A 25,770-nucleotide genomic window follows, 5' to 3' on the forward strand; every position below is an offset into this window, starting at 1 on the left:
GGATATGCGTACCACAGAATTCACAAAATGGTTAATCTCTGCATATAAGCTTAATGAGCCCTTTTACTGGTAAGATTTACATTTACATTTATGTTTAGATTTATTAATGTAGTTGATGTTTTTTTCTACAAAATAATTGCTTTGTTCGATTAATTTAGGTTGTTAAGCTATCTATAGAAATATGAAGAAGGTAAATGCAAACTAAAATAAAATACATTGAAACTTTTTAGACAGTTTGTGCTGCTCACTAATTTGCATAACACCGTTACAGTGGATATATTACTGCTCATTAATTTAAGCAAAAAAATTGTTCATCACTGTGTCATTGTTTCATGCTATTTATTTAGGGTTATAAACTGAGGTTTAAAAACATATATCTAAAAGTTTTTCCTCCTGTTTATGTGGCAGAACATGTCTGACCTGTTTTTTTCCCCCACGGTAAACTAATGAAAAATATAATCTTGCACAAATGTGAATATGAAGTCTACTGTACAGAAGCAAAATGTCTTTGTGTCAGGTTTAGTTTAGTTTGAAGATTATTTATTTGCATCTCTTCAAAGGTGCTGTATAATTTGAGCGGTTGGCATTATAAAACTATAAAAACACTAGAACACAAAATTCTCAGTTGCTTTAAGACTTTAGAACCCAGGATAATTTTGGTATAATAACAACCTTTAATTAATGGTCTCTTTTCTTAGTGTAAAGGTATAACACAATTCCATGTTTTCCCACACTCTCAGTCTAGGACATTGTATCTGGCAATTTCACATTTAGCATAAAAATTACACAATGTCTGTGACACCTTTGCAACGGTTAAGGTCATTTGTGCTTTTTTATACTGTCATCGTATGAAGTTCAGATTATACAGTGATTATTTTACAGTGCTTATTAAATTTGATATGGCTGTTGAGTTTTTCCTTACAGCATTCAGCACGTTGGTACTGCTTGGACAACCAGTTTCCTCACCACGGCTTTAATGCATTATCAACACAAAAACTGTAAGAGTCCGTACCTCTCATACACTTTCTTTAAGATACAGTGGAGACAGTGGATCTGTAGTGGTACCAAAATTACAGCAAGTAAGAAATATCAATTAATTCAATATTGGATAGCATTTCACATGGCAATGATGATCTTAGAATGCTCTTTTTCACAATAATGTCTTTGAGAGCCCTCCTCCGCTTGACCAGATTACATCCTTTAGATGTTAGATGCTGACTTTATTGTATCCACATACTGTGTCTTTCAGATGACCTTGCCAAACACCACATTCACAACATATATCTGGGTGTGCAGCAACTCCTGACGGCTCGGTCTTTTAAGCAATAATTGAGAGATATTCTTTGCAGAGTTTTCAGTTAGCAAAGATTAACAAAAGGTTGTTCTCTGGGCTGTGCAGTAATGCAAAATACAGTCTCAAATTCTCCTGAAACAGTCCGCTGCAGGGCACCCCAAGCAGGACTCAAACCCCAGACCCGTCAGAGAGCAAGACCCGGCCAAACCTGCTGTGCCACCGCACCCCCCCACCCACTTATAAACAGCATATAAATATTTTCTATATTTATTAAATCCTAAATAGTAAACTCCCTGAATGCTTTGACATCTGGTAGCTTTGGGAGAGTTATGACTTGCAGCCAGCTGCTCAGCACCTCCCTATTACATCCATGTGTTAAGGGCACAGATTGTGTTACTGTATAGAAAATGTGCTGAGAGCAAAAGCGAGTGGAGAAAATTCAGTGAACCTGCTATTGGTGTCCATGTACCTAAATTTTGTTGTTCAAGATATATTCTTGATTTGGTCCTGTGAAAACTGGAACAGTGTTAATGAAGTCATCTTATAGCCACAAGTTTATTTTATAACTTTTTCATCTGATTCGCAGAGGCACATTGCATTCTTTATTCTTATTCCTTTGCTTGAGGTGAAGTTTGGGATATTTGTAAGCAGTGAAATATGAATAGTTGTTAAAATTTGGAAAATGAAAAATGTAATAGTGACCATTCATTTAGTTGAGCATTTGTATTATTTGGTGTTTTGGACTCCATTGGAAATAGGATTACAATTAAAAACAGGCATTGTGTTAGAAGGTCAGTCAGTTGTTGTATTGGAAAAGAAATGTAATCATCCAGCTAAAAGTGATGTGTCAAAAGTCTTTGACTTCATTTTTTTTTACAGGGCACAAGAGCAGAGAGAGATGAGGTCAGGTGTATCATTTTGTGGACAAAAGGTATTAAGTGACATCTATTAGAAGTGGCAATAACTGGAATTACTTCCACAAAATAACTTCATAACTGTGACTGTTGCTGTGTTGCCAGTACAAATTAGAATAACATTTCTGCAGTCGGTTTTCCAGTGCAAATGAAACAAATCCTCAAATATCTGGTGTCTTGATCCAGTGTTTATGAAGTACTTACAGCAGTGATTTCAGGAGCAATGATGTAGTTAAATGAACCTCCCTCTAGTACTGTATATAATCCATCTTAAAGGTATGCAATTGTCTAATTTCTTTTTAGCGGTGAAAAATAACAGGTAATACAACAGTTAAGTCAAGGGCATATTGCCTGACTTAGGTTGCCGATTCAAGTTCTGCTGTCAAAACTTTGAGCAGTTGGAATGAAATGGGTAAAACTATAACTTCAGTTTCATAGTTGCAGCATCCTTCCACTAATTTTGCTCACATTTCTAGTGATTATTTGAATATCAGCTACATGCTAAATATACAGGTTTTTTGTTCTTTGCACAAAGATACCTGTAAGTTAATATAACTTGGAAGTTTTCCCAATTATACACCAACTGCTTCCCTCAGGAACATCTGCTATGTAAATGTCAAAGAGGTTAGTATAAGAAGTCTTTTGTGAAGAAAACAGACACCCTTAGTCTATTTTAATTGAAAGGTTTTAAGACTGGCAGTTCAGAACAGACAGTGGTATTTTCTATGAATTTCTTGAAATGTCATGGTTTAAATATCAAGAGTTGGCTGGCGGTGAAACCGTTTCTAATAATCCATTGTGAAAGGAAATGTCAGGATAGGCTAAATCAAAGAAATCGTGTAATCAAACTGCAACCTAAGCATATATTACATTTCATATCATAGTAATACCATTTTACTTGCGCATTTATCAGTGCACTACATTTTATTTGCTGTAGCATGTTTTTTCTGATGCATGAAACAATGGAGAAATATTAATTTAAATAAATAAATAAAATTTTACCCTGCAATATGAAGGTAATGTGTTCCTGAAAAACTTTTCATATATGGTGAATTCCCATAACTGGAAGATGTATTGCCTTTGGTAGATTACTAATTGGTAAACATTTTTATTCATTCCTGAGCCCAAAACTTTTCCCACAGTAACTTCAGCAGTTAGTAATTACAACAGAACATGACAAGACAGTTTCCCTTCCATAATTACTCTGTAATTCGGTTGGTTATCTACTTGCACTCCTTCAGCTCTTTCATAGCTATTATGTATTATGTTATGTTGATCTGCTGTATTGATTGACAAATGATTGTTAAGGAGTTTAGTGTAGTGTAGTTAACATTGTAGGTGCTGAATGTTAAGTAGATACAGATGACCATATTGTGTCTTGTTCTGCTTTTAAAAAGATAACTGTAATGACAAAGAGTAGAATACCGTCTATTGTTTAATGCTGTTCTACTAGTGTTAATGCACTCGAACTGATTGGGCAGATACATGGAATCTTTTGGTCTCCTGCTTTATTGAATACGTATCGTTTTTGCGGTATCTTACCAGTCTTAGTGTGTGGGTGTATTTTTAAGATGGAGAGGAAATTATTATGCTGTGGATACTATTAAGGATGATTTGTAACACAATAAGCTTAGAGAGAGACGGTACAGTCAACAAGACAGAGTCTTTGGTGCTGTAATGGAATTAGTGCCACTTTGAAGAAGCAGTGTAATAAATGATATGCTGGCTACAGCAGATTGATAAACTAATTCAAATGACGAGGCACTTGGAAAGATTCTTAATATGTTCCACTGACCAAAGCTAATACAATTCTTCGTGCTGAAGATTTCATGCAGTTTCATGGGACTACAAAATGTTGCTGTATCTTCAACCAAGTAGCCTCAGAGCACAGTCTCATTCCATCTGTCATTTCTAATGATGGATGTAGAAATTCCCATCGTTTTAAGGAAGCCAATGTTTCCTGCTCAAAGGGAAGGTAAAATGACAGCACAGTTTTGAGTATCTCAAATAGACAGTAGTTCTGTGACAATTAAAATGGAAAACAGTTAAAATGCAGAAAATAATTAGAAATAATGAAATTTTGTAAAATATTATTATATCAGAATTAATTTAACAGGCATTTTCCCCAGTCATCAAACTTTAATGCATTTGTGTGAAATGCTGACACAGTAGTCACAGTATTAGTTTCCCACATGTTTCATATGACTGAAAAGCTCTGATCCTTTTGTTTCAGATTTTTTCCAATATATTGACTTGTGTAATAAAGACAGACTCAGATCCTGGCACTGCAGATACACCCAGTACCTGTATGTGTACCTGTGTCTGTGTTTGTATATGTGTGTAAGTGTGTTGGAATAGTAAGAATCAGAGTGGGAGTATTACGAGAAATAAATATGTGAAAGGTGTTCTTTCTGTGGTCATGTACTCTTGTAACATTGTACTTCTCGATTAAATAAATTTGCTATTGATTTTTTCATAGTTCATTCATAATAGACCCTGTACAACAAAAACCTGGTATGACGGCTTGTGAAAATATTAACGTTTTTCATACCCAACTGGCTTGTTTTTAGGAAGACAGTTTTTTTCCTTTAGATATTTTACTTCCGCAACATGTGGAAAATACCTGTAAATCCTGCATATAAATACCCGCTAGCATCTGCATTCCATGTGTACTTTTTTCCATCAACCCACCACAACCCCACCTGCAACTCTCTTTTTCTCCATTAGTATCAGATTGCAGCAAAGATGGGAGAGCGCACACAACCTTACCAAAAGAGTTTTATTTTTCATAACGGGATGGATGTATTTTGGTGGGATGCCTTCATCAGCGTAGGTGTATGTTGTGCAAGTAATGATGATTGTGCAATTCTGAAATCAAACAGGAAATTACATCATTCTTAATGGACCAACAACACCAAATGGTAATCATAAAATGGTTCAAGTGGCACAAAGATGGAAAGGAACATGCCAAAAATATTACTTTAAATTGCTAACATACAAAAAAGTGTCTGTCGATGCTGAATAGAAAAAAGAAAACGTGAAAGACAATAGATTTTGAAATGAAAGTGAAAATAGTGCTGTGAAATAGGAGAAAAATATATTCAAGCCCTGTTATTTAATGTAACATTCATGGATTTTAATTGTTTATATATCGTCATGGTTCTTATAATAATAGGGAGATTTTTGACAACGTTGACTAACAGGGCTGTCGAAAAGGAAGCCCATTGTGTGCCAGGGACCACCTGTGCAAATGTTGTATTTGAAAGAAAAGAATGCATTTAACAATGTTAATGGTTAAATCACTCTCGTAATTGTTTCGTGATCGGCAGCGTGCTCAAAGCAGTACAGTCAGTTGTATTTTAACTGTTTATGTTTAATGTATTTTTGCTGAGATGTACGTCGCTTTGGAGAAAAGCGTCTCCTAAATGAATAAATGTCATTTAAAGCTTTGGAAGTGGTCATCATTGTAAATACACTTCAGGTTTCATTTTCGAGCAAAATCTCCGTCGTGTTACTGTAGCCATATCATGAAATGACCTTGTATACTTTATGACATCAATAACTTGATTCACTTATGATTTATCGGTCTGGCTAGACTGACAGACTGGGACAGCAAGCTCTGAAATTCCCCTGTGGATTTGGTGTTAATTGGTTATAACTTTTTTGCTGATTGATGGTTATAAATGATTATAGCATGAAGGATGTTTATAGACACAGTGCTTGATTATGGGATATCCTTTAATCATTAGTTAACGTAATAACAAAGCATTTTGTGGAATAGATGAGTCATTACTTTTCACTCAGTTTATTTTCATTTTAAGTTGTTAAATCCAGTCTTTCCTCATTTACATTCTTTGCCACACTGACTGAACATGAGAAAAGTCCTCTGCTTTATTTCCAGATACAGGAATATATGTACTTTACAACACGATATTTCAATATACATTTCACATTTATTACAATATGAGAGATTTTATACACATATTTCTCCATATACTATATATCTAATTGAAAATACATCTTTTAACTCTATATGGTATCTACTGTACAAAAATAAATAGTAATGTGTTTTGTCTAAAGATCACAGTTGAATACTTTTTTCTGCAATATTCAGAAATATGCTGAAAGTAAAGAATGGTGATTAAACATGAACTACTGACAGTTCATGCTAGAAAAGAGTTAATAACTTGGATATTAATAAATCAACAGAAATAAATGCAACAAAAATCTCTGAACTGAAACATTTCAGTATTACTCTCAAGGTGAAATTGTTTGTGTCCAAAGCTCACAATTAAAAACCTACATTTTTCGCAAGATTAACATTGAAAAAGGAAATTAAATATTCTATCATAAATATTTGGCACTGCAGAAGTGTGTTTGTATATAAAGTAAAATAATTTCAATGTATTTTAAATCTCAGAAACAGGTTGGCTTCGGTAAACAGTAATACATGATCTCACATAGTGTTTGTGTGCATTTTTGTGTGCATGTTGACAGTTACTAATACCGTCAGTTTTGTTATAAAAACAAATGTATGTGCGACTATTTTTAACTTGCTACATTCCACATTCAATGAGCTTGGCCTTACTTCTAAGACTTTTTCACTGCAACAACATACTGTACATTTATCTGCCATGAAACCGATGTTACATGAAATAGCTGATAAAACGATCATAAAACATTAGCTATTGCACACCAGATGTATATTTCCCTTTTGACATTTTTGTATTGCATAGATTTAATATAATACACAGGACACACAGGACAGTCCAGTTAATTTCTTAACAGAGCCACTCTTGTACATTAAAATATGCTACATGATCTATTACAAGGTAGACACTGTAACGTTAATACGTTAACATGTAACTGATTCAGATCTTTTCTTAGTTCTACTATTGCCACAGGTGTTACATATAAACATTTATTTTTCACTGACAAAGTGTAACAGATACATTTAGTCCACAGAAAGATAAAGTGAATGAAACAGCAGTCAGTGAGGTATTACTTAATTTTTCATTGATGTACACACAACACAGATTTTCCTTACTGTCCTACACTTTACATTCTTTTTAAATATATAAACCTTCAGGAACATATTTACAGTAACATGAAACACAAAAGTGCACATTTCTTTTGTACGTGACCCAGGAATTCTTTTTATTTTGCTCTTCATCAGGAGATCTTTCTTATCGTTGCCTTATTATCGATTAAGTAAGGACCGAGTCCTGATGCCTGCTTTGAAATTAAGAGGTATGGGTCGTAAGTTCTCTCATATATAATCTCCAAACTGTCTGCAGTTATGTCTTCAGAAATAAAAGCACCACGGCACACAAAAAAATCACTAAAATGCAACACGTACTTTAGTGTTCTGTACAAAACATTGGACGGGATATGAGAACACCGCTTTCATACCCCGCTATGGCTTACTTCCGTTTTACTGGCCCGACCGCAGACTTCTTCTGTTCTGCGGGCTTTACTGCTGCGTTCCACTTACAGCACAAATCTCTCATTTCCACCAGGCTCTCTTCCAGGGCATTCACAAACATAGCTGAGCAGGTCTCCGTGCTCTCCCGGAAGCTGGACACGCAGAAGATTACGTGGTCAGCCTGTGGGTTGTAGCATGCACCATAACCGTTGGGAACCACAGGGCCGTAGCAGCAGAACATGTCCACTGTGGTGGGTACCTGGTCAGAGAGTAGGATGTCGCAGAGTATGGGGGGTGCGAGAGCCACTTCAGATTGACAATGACAAAGCTCCTCGCTGCTGACATGACAGACGTAAAGAGACGACAGGTCAGCTTACCTGACTGGTAGAAAGAATGAACCGGTTGCTAATTCTGTATGTTTCATCCACGAATATATCCGGTTTTTCCAGTTTTAATTCTCGAGCTAGCTCTCGCAGGCCAAGTAGATGATTGTCTATAGCTTGTCCAGTAATGGCCTAAAAAAGTCAGTTGAATTTTGAGACTTGAAGAAGAGTTGTTTCTAATCAGTTTTAATTGACTGGCCAGTTATGTAAATAATAATGATATCGTTAGACGTGATACTTACTAATATGGTGTAATTAGTTTGGGCATCAACTGCCTCCCAGAGTTTTTTCATCTTTTCGGCATCCTATTAAAAGGAATCCAACCAAAATAGATTTTATAATAGACAAAATACTGCATACGATACAAAGTATATGCACATATACGTAATAGGTAAAATACCTGCCCCACCTTCCACATGAGCGAAAGATCTGAGTGGGGGAAGAATGCAGGCTGGTGGGGGGGAGGGATTGAGCTCGCGTCACTGCTTCTCATTTTCCACGTTTGTTACATTGTAATGAATCAGACTAGGGGAGATATACAGTAATTGCGAGTAAATAAGAAAAATGACATACGGGGACAGAGATCTTCCCATCCGTCATTGATTTCACGAAGGCCAGGGCCTCTGCTGTGGCGGAGCGGATGTTGTCCACTCGGCCTTCTCGGAAACGACGGATAGAAGCGCTCTCGTATGTAGACGCCAGTCTCCCATGGCATCTGAATGCGCAGATACATGGACAGAATGCATTCTTTCTGTTTAATGCTTAAAACGTCGAGAATTTGCTCATTTGCAGAAAGGATGAAGCGCGAAGTAAACATATTAGATGAAATATACTGGTACGATTCATAAACAGTCGCTTCAAAGAGAATATGAACTCTGACTCTTATCTCTATGCTTCCCTAATATTTAATACCAGTATCATTGTACATGTCGTTCTGAAACGCCGTGAAGGTTTATATATTAAGAATAACAGAAAAATGTTGACATTGATGTAATTATAATAACTCATTTTAAGACTCCTTTTTCAAGGAATTGTTTAGCAGTTTATGTCAAATATAATTAATTTAGAGATGTTTTCAAAGATTTTTTTGATGGCAGTGTCTGAATCCTACCTGTAAAACGCAAACTGCAGAGCGACTTGTATGAAAGCATCTGGGCTCATTTTCTGCGATTTAATGAAGTCCTTTCCATAAGTTTTAAACTTAAAAACATCCATGTCAAGGTTTCCGACCAGCCTGAAGGGTGCAAAAATGAGAGGTTTAGAATGCGAAAACAAATTCCGTCGGCATTTACGTAACTGTTATTGCTTCCACCGAATCTGCCTAAATCGGACACTGTAATAAGAGTAATTTAATCCTAATTAATAATTTAATTAATTATCCAGTTAATTATGATGCAGCAATGAGTGCCTAACAGTTTCAAAAGTTGTTACAGCATTTTATAAAGTCAAGCAACACTTTATATCTTGCCAGTAAAAGCTCATTTGTCTGAAAAGCTAATTTGTTAGAATCAAGTGTTTGTCGATTGTCTGACTAATGAGTGACAGTATTCTATTAAGCAGCGTTAACCAAGGTAGCGTAATGGCTAATTAACTGGACGTGCTACGCAAGCGAGGGACGTAATTGACACCATTGATTTGTATGGGTGTGGGGATATAGGTCGCTGCAGGATCGTAAGAGTTCGATTTGCCTTTGCAGTTTTTCGGCTGAGGACATCAGGAGCGTCTGGATCTCCGGCGAGCATTTCCAATGTAGTCTCCGGGGGGCTGGAAGCTCCGTGACGCTGGCAGCTCTCACCAGCTTTGAGGGGCTCCCTATCCTGCGGAGAACACACGACAGGATCAGCACCCCTTGCTGTGACCGTGTCACACCCATACCAGTTTGTTGCAGCTTAGGCGAGAGTTATTGATAACATCTTATTTTGCGCAGTTGCACACTCTGTGAGCAGCATGCTTTCTATTGCTTTCAGGTTCTTCTAGTTCTGTTTTTATTGGGAACATGGAAGATTTTAGACGTACATGCGTTTGAGTAGGAACTCCGTGCACTGCACAAGAACGATTCCTTCAAAAGGAGAGTGCTCACATACCACGCCGCAGACCCCGTCCACCCCTACGACAAACTGAAAGAGTCAGAATGACTTAAGGGGGAATCTTTCGGTTCACTTCCGTTCACTGCATGTATGCTGTGGCATGCAGGGATGCTGACGCGTGTCCGTTTTGTGTCCGGTACCTGCATAGGCTTGTCGTACCAGCGGTTCCCCCCGTTGCTCTCACGACCTCCTCCGTGGAGCATCTGTAAGGCGCGGTTGGTGTCTGTGAGCTCGACCCCGCTGGCATCATCCAAACATACTAGGCATATACAGCGCTCTATCATGTCCAGAGAGTCTCTGTTGGTGGAATCTAAGGAGGACAGGGACTAAGCTGAGCTCTGTTTACACGCATTGTTTCACCTGTAATTCCATTTGTCAGCGCCAGTCAAGTGGACTGAAAACTTGGCAAGGAGGCATGGGCAGCAGTTAATACTTGTTTGTCCTTCCCCCCTTTTTTGTGATTGGGTTTTTTTTGTCGTTTTCCTCTCCTTAGCTGCCAGCTGGCTTACTTGTGCAAAATCCCAGGCGTTATTGCTCTCGGTTATTTTCTTGCATTTGTCTGTTGTTTAGCGCTGTGTCGCTCTGCCGACGGTTGAATTGAACTGAAAAATTACCAATTTTTAATAAATTTAAGAAGATTGTATGAGTGTACTTGACTTATGTACATTTACATGTATTTATTTATCAGACACTTTTCTCCAAAGCAACTTCCAATGAACTCTGTGTAGTGTTATCAGCCCACACACCTTATTCACCGCGGTGACTTACACTGCTAGATACACTACTTACACTGGGTCACTCATCTATACGTCAGTGGAACACATTTTCAGATGAACCTGAACAGCATGTCTTTGGACTGTGGGAGGAAACCAGAGCACCCAGAGGAAACCCACTCAGACACAGGAAGAACAATCAAACTCCACACAGACCGAGCGGAGATCGAACCCACGTCCACTCGCCCCACCCAGGCGCTGTGAGACAGCAGCGCTACTCGCTGTGTCACCGTGCTGCTGTAACAAAATATACAAAAGTACTTACAGATGTTACCATTTTTTAATTATATTTTGCCCATTTTACAGCTGTCCATTTTATTGTACGTTTCACTTTAAGTTCAGGCATTTCAATAACACTCCACTAGATGTGCATATTTTAGTGGATGTCTTTGTCTGTAGTACAGCACTTCATAGATAAAATAAAGTTCCTAGCCGTTATCGCGAGGAAAAAACATTGTGCTGTGTTGTACAGTTTGTCAACATCTAACCTTTGATTAGCAGGGCCCTGGCTTCGGCCCACTCTGTTCTCCCATCCGATGTAAGCAGGCCAATGCTGGGGAGGTGCTCATCTAAGTTCTCCGCCATTTTTGCTATTTTTTCCAGCTGAGCCAGGAGGTCACTCTCATTGAGCCGGCGGAAGTTTATCAGCACATCCAGCATGAAGAACTAAGACAGGGAGGCAATAAACACCAGTATGAAGACTCAAAATAGAAGATAACCTGCAGAGAAACGGGCACATGGCACGATATTGCACAATCTGGTAAAGGTACAAGAAACAGTTTATGAAAAAAAAATGTTATATCAGGAGTGCTGTTTCAAATAAGCATAAGTCTGTTTGTCTAAGTAACTGTTTATATTAAAATTGGTTGTTCTGCTCTGTCCGTATAAACATGACGTTGGTTTATTGCAAATGTAATTTTGCTAGCTATATTTGAAAATGTGTTTCAGTTACGTGGCTAATGTGTTACTCAAATGTAACATTGACTTTATTGGTTATGCAATTAAAGCAAAAGAATTAAAACAACTGTATCGGACAAATTTATAAAGGCAGCGATAACAAATAAAGTCAACTGTGTCAGTGACCAGCTCAAAAAGATGTTATTGCAGCAATCAATTGTTCTTGTGTCCTACAGCATCTCTTAGACAACTGGCAGATTCAATTAATGTTAATTTAGTGACACCTCTGCATCCCCCCCAGACACTACCTCATGGGACACAGATTGATTGCCCCAGAAAGGATTTCCAGGTAAGACCTCCTATTTTGCCACTTCCTAATGATGTGTGGAGAGCAAACGACAGGGAACTTGATACATGATGTAGGTTTCCACCAAAGCATGTTGTCTTCTCCAGTACACTGGATTCCAGATACGGTCATTGAACAGAAAAAAAGGTTAACTCTGCACCGTGGTTCAGTCGTGTTGACGTTAAACTTTCTTTCCGCACAGCCATTATTATGTCGACAAAATAGATGCTACAATTTGAACATTAATAATAATGGAACAATTACAGATTTGCATTGTCTTATATTCTTGTTAATAAAAATGGATAAGATTCAATTGTACTGCACTGTGTGAAATACATTATCGCCATTGTATATGTATCACTTTTGCAAAAGCGAAAATTGCCAGCTAGGATTGTGCAACATCACCTTTGAAACTGGTAGCTAGACTGCAGCCGCTGTTATACAAATAACCAGGTTGGCATTTTATTGTGTTCTCAAAAATATTTTAGAGTGTTCATTTATACGGTCTAGGTTCAAATGATGTATCGATAACGCCCTTAAAGCTGTTGTGCTGAATATAAACAAATTCAGTTGCTGTATTTTTCCAAGGAATGATTCTTACCTGGTTTTTACAGGCCACAATGATGTGCTCTGGCTCTGGCATCACGCTGCTCTTCTGTGCAACCAGTGTGTCCTTCTTGAGCCCAGGGAGGCGGTAGGAAGTGAAGAGTCGATAATACTGCTCCATACACAGGGGGGTGCCAGCTAGCTGTCCCCGAGCGTAGTCCACTGGCAGGGTTCGTCTGGCATGCACAGTCCGTGGGTTACAATTCCGTTTGCGAATCTGGAGACGGACTGTCCCTTTCATAAAATTATAGTTAAAATACCAAAAGTATTGTACAGCTAAACTTACCCATCAAGCTGAGCCTTGTATTCCAAAACTTCTGATATTAGACGGGCAGCAAATCTGAAAAAATACATAAGATAATATATACAGTTCAGAAAACTGGCCAAATACCAGAAAAATGGACAAATACCTGTCTAAATAGTGTTACCGAGAGCATTCCAGTAACATCTCCCAGCTTATATGCATTTATTCAGCATTCCTCAAAACTGATGAATATTCACCTCATTGTAAACTCATTGAAAACACTACAACATGGAAATAAAGCATGAAAATTGCAATAATTAAACCTGTAAATATAAACAGCAGAAGACAGTTCCTACGTATAAAATATTAAAATATCACATGAACTAAAATTAAAAAAAAAAAATACTAAATATGTTTCGTTTCAATGTAATACTTGTCAAGGCACCTTCGTTATCCCTGATATTTTGGTGTTCGGAATTTGTGGAGTTATCAGTGTAGCTGGAGCTGCGGTGATGAATGTGACATCGCTAGAGTGCTATGACATCACACATGGAGCAAAACAGGCTACTGTATATCCGTGCATTTTTATGGACAGCACTTCTGGGATCGCTTCGGTACGACCCTGGACCCACAATGTCCTGGACTAGGGCCATAAACATTGCTGCCTTTGGAGCCGTAATCCGAGGGCCGAGCAACTGAAGTACTTGTTAATATTGTACTTATTTATAGTGCAGTTACTGAAAGTGAAAGAACAACCAGCTCAGATGTCAGGGCGATTGGTGGGTGCTGTACAGTCTTCAGATTTGCCATCATGTGCCTACAGCTTCATCTGTCTCCACCCTTCTGCCTCTCAGATTTGCAAGGGTAATTCAATCAGATGGGGTAGATTACGTTGCTGTACTGGAGAGTTCCATATGTGATAGCAAAAGGAGAGTGTTTTGAGTTACAGAAAAAAAACAGACACATCAGCCCTCATGTCTTATCTAATTCATCTAGTTGTAGTACACAAAGCCAGACCAATATAAATAGGAGCTTGAGCACACCATTCAGAGGATGTTAAACGGGTTATTAGCCTCATATTGGTCCTTAAGCCTGGTAACAATTATATTTGTCACTGTATTTAGTTTTACTCAGAACTCTGGAAATGATTAGTTAGTACTCCATAAAAAGCAAAGTATAGAATTTATGGCCTAGTTGGTGCAAACAGTACATTACCCACAATGTCTAATTATAAAAGAATAAGAAGTACTAGTATTCACCTGTTAAATAGCTATATATTAATTTCATCTGTCTGTTGATGTAATGGACTCATTTTATTTTTCTGTGAGAAAATGTGCAAAATTAATAAATGTAAATGTACTGTAAATTTAATGTGTGGTTAGGAGAAGGTAGGAGAAGTTCTTTTTTAACTGCAGTGGTTAAAAATATGCTGTTTTAATCTGAAGGATGCTGGTTCAAAACCCACTCCCGGTAGTCTTGTACTGTGCTTAAAGAAGATTTACCTGAATTGTTCTCTTTAAAATATCCAGCCATCTAAATGGGCAAATTTAAGTTGGATAGAAATGTCAAGTAAACTACATAATACTGATAAATTATCAGTAACTTTCTTTATTGTCCTTAAATGTTATTGTTGTTTTAAAGAGGCATTAAAAACTGCCCTAGAGCACGGAAAAGCTGATGAACATTAAAATTATTGAAGAACTTAAGGAACACATTTAGATGCACGACATCTTCATAACATTTTTGCAGCATATTTTGTCAGGGATACATTCATATATTAAAGATTACTGTATGATTTCCAGATATAATCTGTATCATATTAAACGCATTGTTCATTCACTTCATTTAATCAGTTCTCACCTGAGCGAGTCACTACGATCTCTGAAGGTCTGTTTTGGGAAAACCATCACAGGACTGGAATTGACTGGTAGAGCTAATCTGTTATTTAAGTACATATCTTCAAGCCAGTAGTCATACACCTGAAACATAAACAATATGCAGCTGTAATAGCATTTACTGTGCATGTTGCCCTTGTGCCACATAATAACCAACATCACTGTTCTGTTGACTGTTGCTGTTGCACTGTTTGTTTTACTAAACTGATCTTAACATATGGCAACGTTCATTGTAAAGGAGGCTGGAACATTTTCCATTTAAATTGTGGCCTTGCGGACAATTGAGTAAGGAACGACATCAACATGGTTCTGTGAAGCCAACGTCCCTCCTCTAGAAGAGCGAGAGAAGTCATGTGTAGCTCTCTGCATTTGATAGATTTTTCAGAAACAGATTAATCCTTCAGTGGCTGGTCACATTTATGCTGCGGAGGGTTTCAGCTTGCAAGAAACAGTGAAATACGTGATGGATCTGCGCCCCTCTGCCGTACTGCTCCTCTTTCCCTCTTTGCTCCTTTGTAATCGTTTACGTGCATTGTGTCATCCCTCGCAAGTCGTGCCTTGAATCAGCGGACTGCTCACGATAATTCATCAAAGAATGACAAACATGCTACTTAATGTTCATTAACGGGTCAGAGAGGGTGGGATGCATAAGTCCCAGTTATCAGCTGAGTCTTGTTTATGAGAACAGATAAGCCCTACTGCAGAAATACTCCATTAGCGGAGATGCAAGTATCGTCCATGCATGGAAAAGACACATGCTGCTGGGAGTAAGATCTGATACGTTCTGCTGAGAATTAAGCAAAGATGCTTGGGAAAATTGTATTTGGCGGGCATGCCGCCTTTTAAATGTGTGGAAATGGATTTCATGCTGGCTGCCGAAAATATACCCGGGGTATTTACCCAGTTGTCAGTTTTGTCTCTCCTCTCTAGCAGCTTCTTCTGAAGCAACTCTCCTTGGCCCCCTGGGGCCCTGAACTTCTCCACGATTTCTCTGGTCTTCCTGAACTGCTCTGGTGTAGCCAGGTGCTCCATTCCCTTGAGATACATGTCTAATGTTTGTTCCAGTGCAGGAACTGGCAGCTTGGGCAAAACCTTACCAAACAAAGAGTCAACAAGACAATGTAAACCAACAGAAAACAATGCCAATATCCCAAAAACACATTGCAATCACATAATGTAAAAATACTGTTTAAATTTTAATTTAAATTCAGTATAGTATAAGAAGCATGTTATACATATCAGTACTATCAGCGATGTTGTATGATATCAATTCAGTAACTTCGTTCTCATTTTTGAATAACTATCTAAAAACTTTCTTTTAAGTCTGTATTCCTGGGGCAGCAATGAATTATTGAAAGAAATTGCTCAGAGACACATGAAGAATAAATTTTAAAGCCTAATAGGCAGGAATACTTCCCTCTTTGGATGTGAAAAAAAGTGTTTTAATTAATGCAAATTACTGATGCAATTAATTTATGATTGTATGAAGGGTCCAATGCTTATATTCAACATACAGATAAATATACACTTTCACCAAGAAACACATTTTAAGTGAACTAAATTTTCTGTTTGATTTGGTTTACAATTCTGTTAACTAAAACATATTTTTTTTTTCAATAACAAAAACATTGTCACCAAAAGCAGGTCAATTCCACAATGGCCAGTGATATTTAGAGGTCAGACAAAGCTTCCTGTTTTCTGGAAATATTATCCTGGCTGAATTTGCACCTCAGGATGCCTCTGATTTGTAACATCTAGGTACAAAATAATGAAAGACTGATAATTCACCAAGGGGTATAACACAGTCATTTTTGTGACCAGAATGAATTCTACATTCTGTAATGAAACATTAACTATCATTGCTAAAATGGAAAAATAATGTGCTGGTATAAAGAAAGTCTAATTTCTGTGTTGTGATCTGGGGGGTTTTTTCATCCAAGTCTTTTCAGTACTGCTAGAATTGTACTTGGAAGAGAGATTTCCCCTGGATACGATTCCTGAGAGATGAAATACAGTAACTGGAATGGATGATTAGATACCATAGAGTGGCGATCTTGTTTGTTGTTTCTTTAGTAACCATAGCCAACTAGGCTAATCTTGGATAATAGATGGTAGAGGCGGGTGGAAAAGTTTGCTCTAAGCATTAAAATTCTGGTTAGATGTTGTGATCTTTCGAGTGCGGCAATGGAAGACCCTGTAAAAAAGCAAATAGTAAGTGACAGTGATGTCAAGCCATAGGCATAACAAGGGGGCGCACCCCCACTTTAATACAAACCTCATTTTTCCCCAGCAAAATCTGTATATGAATCCTTGGAGTACAGTTAGTAATATTTTGGCCCCTCCAATACCTGACAAGTAATGCATCTGCAGTAAACAGTGCATGAGTGTCTTCATTTGGATTTTCAATTTGTCAGAAGGAACCCGGTAGTTATTTCTGCCCGTTATATAGTTGAAAACTGCCTGTGACATCAGTGTAGCATTGTTTTTTTTATATCAGGTGGCATGTTGAGATATTAATGTCCAAAACAGTGGCAGAAAACCATTCAGGAAGTAATATTTGTGGGGCAGTGAACTATTTCAGATGGATTAGCACTTCACTGGTAATGCTTCCACAGATAAGTGGGGAGAAGGCTATATGCTATAGAAATACAAACTAGATTAAATAGGAAGCAAATAATACCATGTATTAAGATATATACACACATTTATCTGACACTTTTCTCCAAAGTGATTTACAATTATTTATCCATTTACACAGCAACAAGCATCTTGCTCAAGGATATAAGAGCTAAAGGGGAGACTTGAACCTACAACCTTTGTGTTCAAAGGCAGCAGCAGTAGTAACCACAATGCTACCGGCTGCCCCACTGTATTCTTCCGAATCACTTTGCTTAAATGTATCTTTTGTAGCTGTATTGATGCATGAACCATTTCCGACTTTACAGTATTTATCCAACCAACGTCTACAACCACTTGTTCCAAGGGTATCCCGGGTTCCAAGCGGGGCTCAAACCCCCCACCCATCACACAGCTGGCACTGGCCAGACCCGCTGTACCACCGTGTCCCCCTACACTATTTATCATCCTGAGTAACTGTAATTTTGGTTTTAACAAATCTTAAATGCAAGAACACACAGACCACAGCATTCACCTAGTAATCCATTTCATTAACTTGCAGATTTCCTCAGATTATGTTAAAAAGTAGTACAGAGCATCATTACTTGTATGATAACTTTATGTTTTTATATCTTGTTCCATTAGAGTATGGTACAAATGAGCCTGAAAGTACTGAGTCTGCTAAGAATTTAAATTATTAATAATGTAGGAGGCTGTCTGATAATTTTGAGAATGGTATACTGATTACTGTATACAATATATGTCATCTTACAATGTAACCTGTTGATACGATCCTTGCGGGTACAGAGTATCCTTTCCACACATATGAATGCATTTGAACAGGTGTTTTTGTTAAACATATATTAACGTGTAAAAGAATGCGAAAGTATTTGAATAGAGCCCTTTAAAATAAATAAGATGTATTTACATGGCTGTCACTGGGGCCTTTGGGCTGCTCTCGATCAAGAACAGGCATGCTGGTGGCAGAAAGGACCACTCGGGCAGCAGAAATGTGGGAGCCCCCCTGAGCTGATGGCAGCGCTCCTGCTCCACACTCACTGAACAGGGAGAGAAAGGAAGAACAGACACCGGTCACTACTCACTTAAATTTGCCCCCTCCCATTCAAATATTGCCACTTTTGGCTTAAATGCATCCCTGAAAACACACTCGATACTTCCTTTGGTTGGATGGTTCCTACTGGAACCATCAGCCACCTTTAAACCTCTTTGCAAACGGTTACCTGTATAAATGTTACCAGAAACACTGAATATAGTGCAGTTTAGAAACCATCCCAATCAGTAATGTTCTTGGATCAACTTCTAAATTGTATCACGTGTTAAAAACAGTCCAGTGCGTTATTGTTATTATTATTTTTTTTTTTTTTCCAGATTCTGGGGAAGGAACGATCACGTTCCCGCAATAAGTGATCACTAATAACTGCAAGGACGAATAGAGTTACTAAGGAGTTTAATAAATATTGCTGTGGAACGCGCGCGGCAAAAAGGGTACTTTTTAAAACACTGAACTTGCCTTCTTTCTTACCCGGACGATGGATGTTGAGCAGGTCCAGGGATACTGTAACTGTTCAGGAGGTCCAAGAAGTGAGCGCCGGGTCATGGTCGGGGCTCTCCGTCCGTGCCTGCGCGCTCTGCACGACGCATCCCGGCTGCGGCTTCAGGCGACTTGGGCGTCGTTCGCGCTCTCGCCGCTTCTCGGCATCCTCGTTCGCCACCCGTTGCCGGCTGGGAGGTGGACAGTGCGCTCCGCGAAGATGCTCGTAGGTGCGTGTCCCGCACGCAGGGCGGAGACTCCGCCCACCACCGCAGAGTCCCGTTCCCCTCCCCCCCTCCATTCGCGGAAATGAGAGAGGGTTATCTGCCGGCTCTTTTCGAACCAGCGGCCAAGCGGGTGCGAGGGGCGTGTGAGGGTGGCGGGGGGGGGGGCTCTTACCCATCAGCAGCGAACAGCTTTACTCGCTGGAAGACGTTACTTTGGGCGCTTGAATCGATACATTTTCTTAGAGTCATCCGTCGAAATAAACTCCACTATAAATAAAATCACATGATGATGTTTCATACACGACTTGCTTGAGCAGACACGTGGTTTAACGGCGAGCTAAAAGGCCTTTGAAGAGTATTGTTTCGTTTACGTCTGAGTTTCACGCGGAGGATGCGCGTGCAGCTGCGTATCTTTAAAAATAGCATCCATTTGTTCTGTTTTAATATAATATCTGCTGCTCTGGAACTTATTTCCGTCAGTGGAGTAGCGGCGGACACTATTCCGCACCATCCGTCCTAATGAATGGGGAACATTTCATCATTTCATCACTACATGGACGGGCAGGAAGACATTAATTGAACATGTTGTATCAATTAGCGCTCTTCTCCGCAGGTCATCAATGAATCCGCCGCGACTCTCGGAGGCAGTTTGGTCGTAACGGGTTTTACCTTGGAAAAATCAGTAAAATCTTGTCATCGTGTCAAATCTCATCTTTCCCTTTTTCGTTTCCCTACCATTCCGCGTTTCTCTTGTTTTTTTTTTTGGGGGGGGGGGCTGCCCTAAATTGTAGTCTAATAATAGCAAACTATTAATATATAATAATAGTTATTTTACGTCATTATTTTGGCGACTACATTTAAAGTTCTGTTAAACTTGAAGTTGTGTATTTTATTTACTGTATAGCTACTGTAAGCAGTTTTAAAGTGCTTTTTAAATAGGAATAAAGGATCAGAAGTGAAAATCTTGCTGTATAACGGATTAAATTAAGCATATATATATTCATATTTCCGTGTGCTTGTGTAGTCGTAATGGCACGAGGAAAACATGTTTGTGATGTTCCACGTATTTCTAAGTAAAATTGTGCATTTTATTCCTTCAAATGTAAAAATATTTCCCGGCTCACGTGTAAATCTCCATATTTATTAAAATGAAAATAAGTTTGGTGATACAATGAGCTTTGACCAATTTTCTTCTTCTTTCTCGGCTGAAAACGTACGAAAAGATACAGTTTCACTAAACTTTGTTATATACTATTTACACGGAATGTGGAGGCGACTTGAACATTTTATACAACAGACAACGATTCCATGAACATATTTGAACAGAAAATTCCAGAACAAAAGGAGATGCCAAAACTCGGTTTATTTCAATGCAAGGTTTCGTATGACATACTTTATGATAACAATATCAGCAAATAAGGTAATGGTTACATAGCATACAATGAAAAAATATATTTAAAAAAAAAAACGTTCAAGTTATGTTTTTGAAAACGGACACTTTGAACAGCCTCGTTTTTCGCGAGAGGTTAGAGTCCCTGAATATGCAAATATATCTTCGGAATACATTTACCCTTTGGAGTCTATTTACCTTTTTACAGATCTATGAGATATTTTTCCCCACACAAATTCGTTTTTAATAACTTCTCACAATACTGCAGTTATACGTCTAGATAATTAAACGGCTTTCTATTTTTTTTTTTTTTCCCCCAAATACATTATTATACATTAAACCTAATTTAAGTAATGTCAGTCGATTAAAGTAACTGGAGAGAAAAATAAGGAAATAACTGGTTACACAGTCATGATTGGGTGTGTCAGGTAAATATGTTGCACATTAGTACATTACATGGCAAGTGTACCTATAGTACTGTTCCGTAGGTTTACTGTTCCAGCAGTCACGGGGGGGGGGGGGGGGGAGCGGGTGTCCTAGTGTTATTTCAACGGTTCATTTATTTATTTTAGCTATATTCTAATTCTGGCCCCGAAGATTCCTCCTCCTCCTCGGAGTACGACCTCGACCGTCCTCTCAAGGTGTCGACGATGCCGTTCTCATCAGCGGCCACGCAGCCGCCCGATGAACTGTAGCCCTTCCTCTTGGTCTTGCTTCTGCGCTCTTCCATCTTGATGGTATCGTAGAGTCCCTGGGGTCCTTCCTCCAGGAGCACGTTCCTCTCCGAGTAGGAGGGCTTCATCTGGCACACATTTCTGAGCAGGAGCAGGGCGGGCGCGTAAAGCACGTTGACGAGGCCCATGCCGAGGTTGAGCTGCACGAAGCCGAGGTTGTGCACGATCTGCCCGGCGACGATGGGCCCCATGGCGTACGCGACCGAGTACGAGATGTCCGCGATGGCGTACACGCTGCCGTACACGGAGACGTGGCGCACGTCCACCAGGAAGGCGAGCGTGGGCAGCAGGGCGGTGTCCACCAGCGCGATGCCGAAGCAGATGCCGCAGAGCGGGGCGATGAGCTCGCCGAAGTTTTTGCACGCTGGAACGGTGCACGAACTGGCCCCGATTATGACCATGCCGACGGCCCCGTAGAACCACTGCAAGTTGGGGTACTGCGCGGCTAACTTCACGGTGATGTACACGCCGAGAACGTGCGGGAAGAAGGCTGGCAGCCACGTGAGGCCCATCTCCCACTTGGTGGCGTTCATGGTGCTCTCCATCCAGTTCGCTATGGTGGGCTCCAGGAAGGCCAGCGGGATGTTGCACACGGTCAGGGCCCCGGCGACCACCGCGATGTAGGGGTCGATCATGAGCCGGTAGATGGGCGTGCCCACCGGCATGTTCTCTCGAGTCCTGCTGGCGAACGGCTTGATCACGGTGAGGAAGAGCACGCCGTCCGCGAGGCAGACGCACGCGAGCACGATGAAGGGCACGCGCTTGCCCGCGAACTCGTAGAGCACGCCGCCGAAGGGCGGCGCCACGAGGCTGCCGAAGGAGATGAAGGCGAGCGCGATGCCCAGGGCTCTGCTCCTCTCGGCCTCCTCCGTGTACTTGTCGGCGATCATGGCGATGCCGGACGTGTCCGCGAAGGCGGAGCCGAGACCCTGCAGGCTGCGCGCCGCGAACAGCGTGCCGTAGTTCTCGGCGAACGCGAAGATGCACGTGGACAGGAACATGACCGTGAGTCCGATGAGGAGCGGAAGGTCGTACCCGACCCTGTCGATGAACGTCCCGGACAGGGGGTTCACCAAGAGCTGCAGGATGGCTTTGGAGGCGAAGAGAACCCCTATCTGCACGTCCAGGTTGTCCCGGGAGACCTTGCTGCCGTGGCCCGTGTGGTTCGCGGAAGCGTTGGCCCAACTCGCATCGTGGCTGCGATCCGAATGCTCGCTTTCCAGATCGGCGAGGTAGTCGGGTATGATGGGCACGATGACCATGTAGAGCATGTTATCTAAGAGGAGAGCCACACACACGATGACTAATATAATGCGCCTCTGTCGATTGGGGTCCTGCATGGCTGTTCCGAGCTGCTTCGTTCTCTCCCCCATCTCCGAGAGTTTCACGGCGGCCGATTTCGCCAGCCCGGCGGATCCTTCCGAATCCATCATTTCGCCACGTTCTGGTTCTCACTGCAAGCAAGCGAGCGCCTCACTTCTGATCAGAGACTCGGGCTATCAAGGCGGCGCAAACCACGCGCGTCGTGCGCATTTGTTTCACTCCCTTGCGCTCCCACTTACTCTGCGCGCGCCACCAGGCTGCCGAGGCTCCGGGTGCCCAGAAACTTTTGTTTCCCCGGGCTTTATAATATCTTCTTCGTGCCGCAGTTCTTCATCACCATCATCATTTCCCCCTGCTGGACTTCACAGCATGTCACCCTTGGTACCCGGCGATGCTGCTACTGCATGGATGGTTTTCTCCGCGCTGCCGGTGAGGTGACGCAGCCGAGCGCACGTTCCTCTTCAACTTCTCATCTTCTCGCCCTCCATCTCAACTTATTCTTCAGCAGTTTTTCCTGCCATTTCACTGAACTTCACACCCCCCTGCCTGCCTGCCTGCCAGGTCCTCGCCTCCGCATCGCATACCTTCCTTGTGCCACCTGTAACACTGCGCTGTGGCTCCGCATCTGAGGACACCGGGGCTTTTGTTGCCATTGGCAAGAATTTTACTCCTGCCTTTCCCGACCCTTTACTTCCATTTTCACGTTTTTTTTTTTTTTTTTCCAAGGGGCTGTGACGCACCGTCAGCTTCGCCCCCTCCTCCCTCCTCCCTCCAAGTGTTTCCTTCCACGTTGCGTCTCATATGTTAATTGAACACATGGACAACCCTTAGCCAATAAGGAAGAGCAGCGCTTCAATAAAGGCGTGCGGTGGGTGGGTGAACCCGGGACTGTCGGACAGGAGCGTGTCTCCGGAGTGGACGGACTCCTTTCGTATTGCTGGGAGATGTGTGTTTAAGCGCTGTTTCTTAAGAGGTACTTGAGTGCTTTTGTGTGTGTGTGGTCTGCGCGCGCGCGCACACCTGTGCATAACGCGCAAAGCTTTTTGAGAGCGAGCTGTTACCACCTGTGTGTCATGATCATTGACAAGAATCCGCTTTCAGAGGGGCACTGCAATGAATGATCAGTTTAATGTGTGGCTTTCCTGTAGACCATTCCCTTAATGAACTTTTTTTTTTTTTAAAGGCAGAAGAGTGTGTTCCGTGGAAGATTATTGCAATTAATAACAGGGTTGTGTTAAATGCGCCATAGCCTTCTGTCCCAGCTTTAATCTTAGTATTTTTTTTAAAAATCTTTCCTATTAGGAGATATACAACATTATTTACGAAATTGATGTCTGAGGAATTTGCAGCTGTCGCTGATATGTGCAATTGATTCTATCTACTTGCCACAGGAATTTCCGCATAATCGACCAGTGAAATATGTCTGATTGAAGCAGTGAGTCAATTCAGCGCTATACTTGTTCTCACCATTGAACTGAATGTGCTCCAGGGACCCATCTGTCAGCAGCAGCAACACCAGGAGGACTTCTAGTCAGCTGATGCAGAGCTCTTTGTTGGAGCACTGGGGCTGGATGTGGGAGATCATTCGGCAATTCCATAGTGACCAGTGGAAAGAGTCATATGAAAATGGAAGTGCAACAAGCATAAATAAGGGATGGGAGGGGTGGCAGTGAAACAACGCACACACGTGTGTCTGTGCCTCTGCCGAGACTGACCAGACAAGACTAAACGGTCCAGTCACTTACAGCAGACTAGGAAGAACTGTTCAAGCGGGCAGAGATTTGTTCGTGTATTTCTTCTCGGCGCTACCATAATAGCACAGGTCAGGTGGACTGCGAGGATAACCAGGGAACTCTTGACCTTCAGTGTGCAGAGTACATAGTGACGTGACCAGCACCTTCAAGACCCCACACAAACCTTACAGGCACTTATTTCTCTCGCACGCATTTTCAGAACCGCTTGTCCCATAGGGGGTCACGGGGAACCGGAGCCAACCTGGTAACATAGGGCGTAAGGCCGGAGGGGGAGGGGACGCACCCAGGACGGGACGCCAGTCCATCGCAAGGCACCCTAAGCGGCACTCGAACCCCAGACTCACCATATGTATTCAAATGTCTCATCACAAAACACTTTGAAGGATGTGCTTTTTGTATTTCTGCTGACTTACTGAGGACATTGCGCTCATATGTATTCTTCAATCATGCATAAAACTAGAAAAAAAACCTCTACAGAATTTCATTAATGCAACTGTATCAGTCGATTCCTTTGGAATTTCTTCTTAGCCGTAACATTTAAGCAGATAGTTATTGTAATTAGAATAATCACTGCCAGGTCACTCACAGGATAAGACAATTAAGACACACTGCCGATTCGTAGGATTTAAAAAAAAAAAAAAAAAGTGTGTGCTTGGCCAAAGCTCTGGGGTTTAACTCTTGTAAATCATGCAAGGGTTTCAGTGAACACAATGAGATCATTATTTAAGAGGTCACTTGGAACAAAAGTTCATACAGAGGGCTTAGCCAGCTTTTTACTCCAGGTTTATAGTGAACCACTGCTGAACTACAAACAGGACAATGAACCCCACACGTTCTGCTAATAAAGAAATTAGTATGGTGGAAGGTCACAAGGTGATGAAGATTTCTTCAGGGAGTCTCCTGATGACTGTAAGTGGAAGTCCTTGAGTTTTTGACCTACACTTATTCCCTTCCTCTTTGGTGGATTTCTTTTTTTGGTGTTACTCCAAGGCATGACTCTGTAAGTTATAAAAGCTTTATTGCTAATTTGTCGCAGTGCAAGGGCTCGAGATGGCAGAATACATTTAGTAAATGTGTGCTGCTCTACTTCCGGTTGATCTATTTAAGGAAGGACATTATCCATATGGGCAAATATAAGGTAAACGAAGAATGACACACGCACACACACAGGCTGAGGCCACTTGTCCTGAGCGGGGTCATGGCGAGCTGGAGCCTAGCCCAGAGAGGGAGGGGACACACCCTGGATGGGACACCAGTCTGTTGCAGGGCACCCCAAGTGGGACTCAAGCCCTAGACGTGCCAGAGAGCAG

The 25,770-nt window shown here is 40.9% G+C and overlaps 2 protein-coding genes across 2 annotated transcripts; both read right to left on the reverse strand.

Moving 5' to 3' along the window:
* Nucleotides 1-7,300: 7,300 nt before the first annotated feature.
* On the reverse strand, nt 7,301-19,205 carry chata (choline O-acetyltransferase a). Its single transcript, XM_018761020.1, has 15 exons — nt 19,024-19,205; nt 18,409-18,538; nt 15,765-15,956; nt 14,830-14,948; nt 13,012-13,065; nt 12,721-12,901; nt 11,365-11,542; nt 10,244-10,413; nt 10,033-10,133; nt 9,705-9,833; nt 9,128-9,250; nt 8,590-8,731; nt 8,259-8,321; nt 8,011-8,148; nt 7,301-7,892 (listed from the first exon to the last, which is right to left on the reverse strand). The coding sequence occupies exons 2-15, from the start codon at nt 18,454-18,456 to the stop codon at nt 7,632-7,634; spliced, it is 1,899 nt and encodes a 632-aa protein (XP_018616536.1). The 5' UTR covers nt 18,457-18,538; nt 19,024-19,205; the 3' UTR covers nt 7,301-7,631.
* A 1,959-nt stretch (nt 19,206-21,164) lies between these two features.
* slc18a3b (solute carrier family 18 member 3b) lies at nt 21,165-23,469 on the reverse strand. The gene has a single exon (XM_018761019.2). It carries the CDS (start codon nt 22,814-22,816, stop codon nt 21,218-21,220), a length of 1,599 nt encoding a protein of 532 aa, XP_018616535.1. The 5' UTR covers nt 22,817-23,469; the 3' UTR covers nt 21,165-21,217.
* Nucleotides 23,470-25,770: the final 2,301 nt, after the last annotated feature.

Source organism: Scleropages formosus, chromosome 24, assembly GCF_900964775.1.
Source record: "Scleropages formosus chromosome 24, fSclFor1.1, whole genome shotgun sequence".
NCBI lineage: Eukaryota > Metazoa > Chordata > Actinopteri > Osteoglossiformes > Osteoglossidae > Scleropages > Scleropages formosus.

What these genes read in the sequence shown, in the direction of transcription:
- slc18a3b (XM_018761019.2), bottom strand. Translation starts at nt 22,816, where the DNA reads ATGATGGATTCGGAAGGATCCGCCGGGCTGGCGAAATCGGCCGCCGTG.
- chata (XM_018761020.1), bottom strand. Translation starts at nt 18,456, where the DNA reads ATGCCTGTTCTTGATCGAGAGCAGCCCAAAGGCCCCAGTGACAGCCAT. An exon ending in CAGGGCCCTGCTAATCAAAG is followed by an intron (nt 10,414 to 11,364) that starts GTTAGATGTTGA and finishes TGTCCTCCTTAG; the next exon opens with ATTCCACCAACAGAGACTCT. An exon ending in GGTACGACAAGCCTATGCAG is followed by an intron (nt 10,134 to 10,243) that starts GTACCGGACACA and finishes TGACTCTTTCAG; the next exon opens with TTTGTCGTAGGGGTGGACGG.